This window comes from Carlito syrichta, unplaced genomic scaffold (genome assembly GCF_000164805.1).
Source record: "Carlito syrichta isolate Samal-C Ts95f unplaced genomic scaffold, Tarsius_syrichta-2.0.1 Scaffold301691, whole genome shotgun sequence".
NCBI lineage: Eukaryota > Metazoa > Chordata > Mammalia > Primates > Tarsiidae > Carlito > Carlito syrichta.
In genome coordinates this window covers 398971-404895 of record NW_007245787.1, presented here as the reverse complement: position 1 = coordinate 404895, position 5925 = coordinate 398971, and the positions used below count along the sequence as shown (strand labels likewise).

General features: G+C 36.7%; 1 protein-coding gene across 1 annotated transcript in view; it reads right to left on the bottom strand.

The window, feature by feature from the left end:
• Positions 1-415: 415 nt before the first annotated feature.
• ARMC10 (armadillo repeat containing 10) overlaps positions 416-5925 on the bottom strand; it is an 18496-nt gene continuing 12986 nt past the window's right edge. Inside the window, exons 6-7 of the mRNA XM_008055127.1 lie at positions 1793-1864; positions 416-885 (exon numbers count right to left, since the gene is read on the bottom strand). Coding sequence (XP_008053318.1) covers positions 631-885; positions 1793-1864 — 327 coding nt within the window. The 3' untranslated portion in view covers positions 416-630. The remainder of the gene's footprint in view (positions 886-1792; positions 1865-5925) is intronic.

Below are 5925 nucleotides of genomic sequence, written 5' to 3'. Positions count from 1 at the left end.
AAAAAACGGTTGGATAATTGACTTGACCAACTGCCTAACGACGGACATTGTGATGAATCCCAGTATTTAGTATGTAACATCTTTACATACTAGAACATTGAGTGGGAGTAGGTGAGTCCTAGGAAACATTATCTCCTAAAAGTTTTCATTTTTCATTAACCAGAACAGATTCTAATGATTAGAACAGACTTCTGAAAGTAGTATGGCTGGGTTAGCCGGTGGACTCTAGAGCAGGATCTTATTGCTACTAAAAGGCCATTCTGAAACAGCAATTTAAGTCACATACCGTTGCTGTCTCAGAAGATTAACTGCAAATCGCTTCAAACAGTAGAAGGATAACTTACATGTTAAAAAGGTCACTGTCACTTGATGTAGAGGAAATAAGCATCTCAGTAAACAGTCAAATAAAAAATAGTTTCAGTACAAGCTCTTATATTTGTTTGGCATCAATAAAAGGGTCCAAAATAACCTGAAGATGACGGCAAATTATAGCTGTGTTAATGATGAAATGTGATATGTACTGTTTAAATCCAGCAGCTAGGAGAATCCCCTTATGAAGACTGGAAAATAAGAAGTGTATGCATGTTACTTCCAGACTTCATTATTCTTTGGAAAAATATGACCAACCAATCAGATTTTTGGTATTATTGTTACAACCTTTTCCTTTATCTCTGCATCATGGTGATGAACTAAAGCCCTTATTTTCTGAGCACATTCTTCTCCATACAGCAGGAAAAACAATGACCCTTTAGTGAAAGTAGGCTGAATAGCTAAACGGCCTTCCATTTTGAGGCAGTTATTTATATTCTGAAACAGTGTAAGTACTCGAAGAAGAATCTCCTTTGCTACATGGCCATCATAAAGGGAAATGAATGATGAATCCACCTGAAAAAGTAAACGAGTATTATTTTATATTGATAATATATGAAAACATTTTTCATGTGTATTTTCACGTTTTAAAACTATTATCTTACATTTTAAAAACCCTGTCATAGAAAATTAACCCTAAAATTGAATAATTTTAATGTGTAAAAACTCATGCACTTCTGTGTTGTATCCTTAATGGAAAAAAAGTTTTGTGTTTTAGTTGACAAACATGATTTCCTTGGAATTCTAAAACAACCATTTCCTTTTTAAGATCCATCACACAGTTTTCATGGGAACTCATTACTTCACCAGTCAGACATTTACTGCCCACACACAGCACAGGGTACAGAGCTGGGAAATGGGGATGAGCAGATGAATTTGGTTCCTTTTCTACAGGAGTTAAGCCCCATTCCTTCTTGCACTACTTTGGCTTCCTTCAATGCTTATTGCAGCTTTCAGTTACCTTGTTTGTTTGTTACATATTTTCTGTCTCTCCACTAGAGTGTAAGCCCCACAAGGACACTCACCATGTCATGCTATGTTCACCGGTATGTCCTAGCACTCAGCCCTGTACCTAGTACATACTGGGGACTGAGAACCACTGTTTGAATGATACTAAGTTACATGTGAACAAAAACAGGTCAAGTATAAAAGATGGGATGGCAAAAGTATACCCAAAATTGGGAACAGAGAAAAATTATTGTTACAAGGGAGAATTTTTAAAAACATTTTTTCAAAAGTAAAATATGCTCATTGCAAAAAATTTAGGAAATTCATATATGCAAAAAGAACAACAACAAAAACCTTTAATACTGGTTCTTAGAAATAATCCGTTAACATTTTAGAATAAATCTTTCTAGATCTTTTTTATCTGTTCAAATTTACATATGTGTGTATTCATAAAATAAATATATAAGCTATTTACTTGGGCACTGAGTAGTCCTTCTGTCATGGCTGGATTTTCAGACAAATTCAAAAGCAGTCTCAAAACCTGAACCTGAAACAAGAAGAATATGGGTTTCAGACCAGCAAGCATGAATTTTCTCTCCCAGGCATGGTATCCTCTTACTGTGTCTTCCTTTTAAAGTCCTGCCTATGCATCCAGGCCTGGCTCAATCCTCTCTACTCTATGAAGCCTTCTCAGTTTATCCTACTTATAAGATTTCTCTCTGAACTTTTATAACACTTGGTACCACTCTCAGAGCACTTACCACCGAGCAGTGTTCTCTAAACCCTACTTTCCCAATTAAATTGGGAGATGAGGAGAATACTGCAATGTCTTCACAATCTACCCTTGACTCACACACACATAACACACATGATCTTTATTTTGATGACTGGAAAGTGAAATACGGCTGGGCCATATGTGGCATGCACCTGTAGTACAAGCTACTTGGAGGCTGAGTTGAATCACTTGAACCTAGGATTTCAAGGCTGTAGTGTGATATGATCACACCTGCTGGATAGCTCCTGCATTCCAGCCTGGGCAACATAGTGAGACTTTGAAACTCCCTTTCAAAAAAAAAAAAAAAAATCTTCAGAACAAGCAATCTCTCAAAGTTCATTCTTACTTAAAGTGTGAAAGTCTTGGAACAGTTTGATAACCAAGACTGAATTAATATGGCTGGGTACAGTGGCTCAACCTGTAACCCCAGCACTTTAGCAAGCTGATGCAGGAGGTTTGCTTGAGCCCAGGAGTTCCAAACCAGCCTGGGCAACATAGCGAGACCCTGTCTCTACAAAAATAAAAATAAAAAAATTAGCTGGGTGGCATGTGCTTATAGTCTCAGCTCCTTAGGAGACTGAGGCAGAAGGACCGCTTGAACCCGAGGCTGCGGTGTTCATGCCACTGCATTCCAGCCCAGGTAAGAGAATGAGACTCTAACCCAAAAGAGAAAAAGTACAGCCCTTTTTAGTAGGTTACTATGAATCTTTGAGATTATCTTTTTTATGTGAAAAATATTTTACAATTATTTAATAGGCACAGAAATAATTAGCAAATGTTATTAACAGTTGACTAGCTAAAATATCAGCATTATTATCACTTATAACTGAAAAGTCAGTAATAAAAAGATTCAAGTAGAATCTCCTTTTTTAAAAACAAAGGCCATCCGAAACAACGCATTTTACAAGATACTTGAAATGAAAGGGAGAAGCTGAGAGGAGGTAATGAAGTCAGGATAAAGTGACAAATGTGTTCTTCACTAGACCTGGGAAGGAAGCTAGATGTTTATTTTATAAAACTTTTTTTTTTAAATCACAAAGGTAATTTTAAAAATAGAAAAGCACAAAGAAAAAGGAAATCCACTCATATTTCCATTAAGAAATGACCATTAAGTTTTGAGGTTTTCCTTCTGGCTTTAACTATGTACATAGTACTCATAATTCCTTTGACCATATTGTACATACTAATTTATTTGAGGAGGACATAAGGCGTTGCTTAATTTTATGGCTTTTATCAACTTTTAAATTTTTTATTAAATTAATACTTAACAATAATAAAAGTTTTAAGTAGTACAAAAGAGAACAAGGTAACAGCAAAAGTTACCATCCTTTCAGCCTATTCTATTCCCCAGCGGTAACTACTGGTAAGGTTTCTGGTATATGCAGAGATTGTTTTTCAAATAGAAACTCAATAAATGATGGCTTCTTGAGGTAAAAGAGTAAAGAAGACTTCTGATCCTTCTTGAATGCACTCTCTGGTGGTCATTATCAGTTCTTCTCTGGCCTGATTAGTGGTCAGCAACACCAAGAATAAGTATTAAGGAAAAAACATCTGGCTATAATGTCAATGAAGTTTCAAGTAGAAAAACAGGAACAAGTGTTATGAAACAGGATGGTCCCGAACCTATGAAATAAGCCTGGATGAAGGCAAGAAAATCTAAGAAGGCTCACTTCCAGTAGTCAAGGACAGGTATACAACCAGGAAATAACAAAAGCAAGAGCTATTTAGTATCCTGTATTAAAATTTAATGTTGTTATCCTTTGCAGAACGGAGTTAAATGTGAGAAAAAATATAGAGAGAGTGCAATTATAGATTAAACAAATGAATGTATTTTGGTTTGAACCCATATTAAGTCCTGTTTTCTTCTTCTTGTCACATGCACCATCTTGTGGTGACACTACTACATTTATTTTAAGCCATTAGTTTAGTTTTATTTGCTCTTTTTACAGATGTTTGAAAGCACATGGTTTATTTATGTAAATCTTCCACTATTTGCATTTGGTTATTAATCAGTGATGTGCCCAAAAGGGTATTATTACAATGCAATGAGATTAGCTGGGCGTGGTGGATCATGCCTATAATCCCAGAATTCACAGGTTTGAGACCAGCCTGGGCAACACGCCAAGTTCTTGTCTCTACGATAAATTAAAAAATCAGCTGGATCTGGTGGCCTGTGCCTGTAATTCCAGATACGTGGAAGGCTGGGGTGGAAGGATCAGTTGAGCCCAGCAGGTTGAGGCTGCGGTGGTTGTGAGTGTGCTACTGCACTCCAGCCTGGGCGACAGAGTGAGACTCTGACTCAAAACGAAACAAAACAATAATACAATGAAATCAATGACTTAGGAAAAATATGGTATTTTAAAAAGTCATTTAAGTGGTTAAAATTCATTTAAGTGGCTAAGAAAATATCTAAAACACACACGTATTCCCACAAATGGGTGATGACTATCCAAAAGCTTGTAAGTTGGAATTTTAAACTCAATTTTTTTGGAGAATCAGTGTTGTAATTGGTATTCTGAAGTAATCCAAGAAAGCAAATTTTCTACCCCAGAAATACTGTACTTGGCAGAGTAATGAAAAAACACAACACAACAAAATGAAACAAAAACAGAAAGTACCATTGTGGCATGAGTCACCTTTTAAAAGGTCATAAAATATGCAAAAACACAGACCAGTCTGAAACAGATATATATATATCCCTAAGGCTAGGCTCTGAACTCAGTGTTCTTCTGGCGCTTTTGGGTAAAGCAGCTGCAGAGTCAGGCAGAGGAGAGAGATTTCTCCTACAGTGGCAACAAACTGTGAGATAAAGAGGGGAGGAATTTCCCTGGGGCCTCAGGAGCTGGAAGTCATCTTGCTCCACTGGAGAGTTGTTGATGCATGCTGGAAATTGCCTGGGGATGGAGCAATATTGCTGAAGGAGGATTTACCCATACATTTAATTTTGAATGCCTCTGAGTACATCTTGGACCAGATCCAAATAAGTTTGGCAATTAGAAATGTAGAAAGCCCACACACAAACAACTCAGAAACAGGACTATAGCAAGGTGCTCCTGTAATCACAGCTTGATAACCTCAGAAATAACTGTAGCAATGTCAGACACTTAGAGTATGGCTTTACATTGGTTCCTTCTAAATGCTTATGCATTTTTCTCTCAACTGTCCAGAGAACACAGATGAATATGGTCAAGCCCTAATGAACAATCAACCCAACTTACTGTACCTTTTAATTAGCCTACATTCTATTTTTATGCAATTTTTTCTTGAAAAATGGCAATTGCTAAGAATGCATGAGTAATCTGAGGGATTTACTCAAGAAACATTTCATAGGGCATCTTCTGAAGTTCTACTAAATTCAGCTCAATATTTATTGCCTTCTATATGTACATAACTGAACAGAATGAAGCACTGTGACATCATTTATATATTTGATTTACTTCATTACTACAGCTTACAATTAATTTTAGAAAACTTTTACACCAATAATGGCTGACAAAATAAACTTCAAAAATTCAACGAACCACCACTATTAATCAAAGACTCCCTTTAATCACAGTGTTCCCATCTCCAGTGGGGGGAAGCTATCTATTTCACTTTAGTAAAAGGTAATTTTACTGATTCTCAGGAAACCAAAGAACAATAATCTGTTAATAAGTGAAATAACAAATCATTTTTACAAGTTAGTTTTTCAATGCAATATTGGGGTTAAAAATAATGTACTAGCCGGGCACGGTGGGTCAGCCTGTAATACCGTACCTTTGGGAGGCTGAGGTGAGTGGATTGCCTGAGCCCGCGGGTTCGAGACCCGCCTGGGCAGCGAGACCTCATCTCTA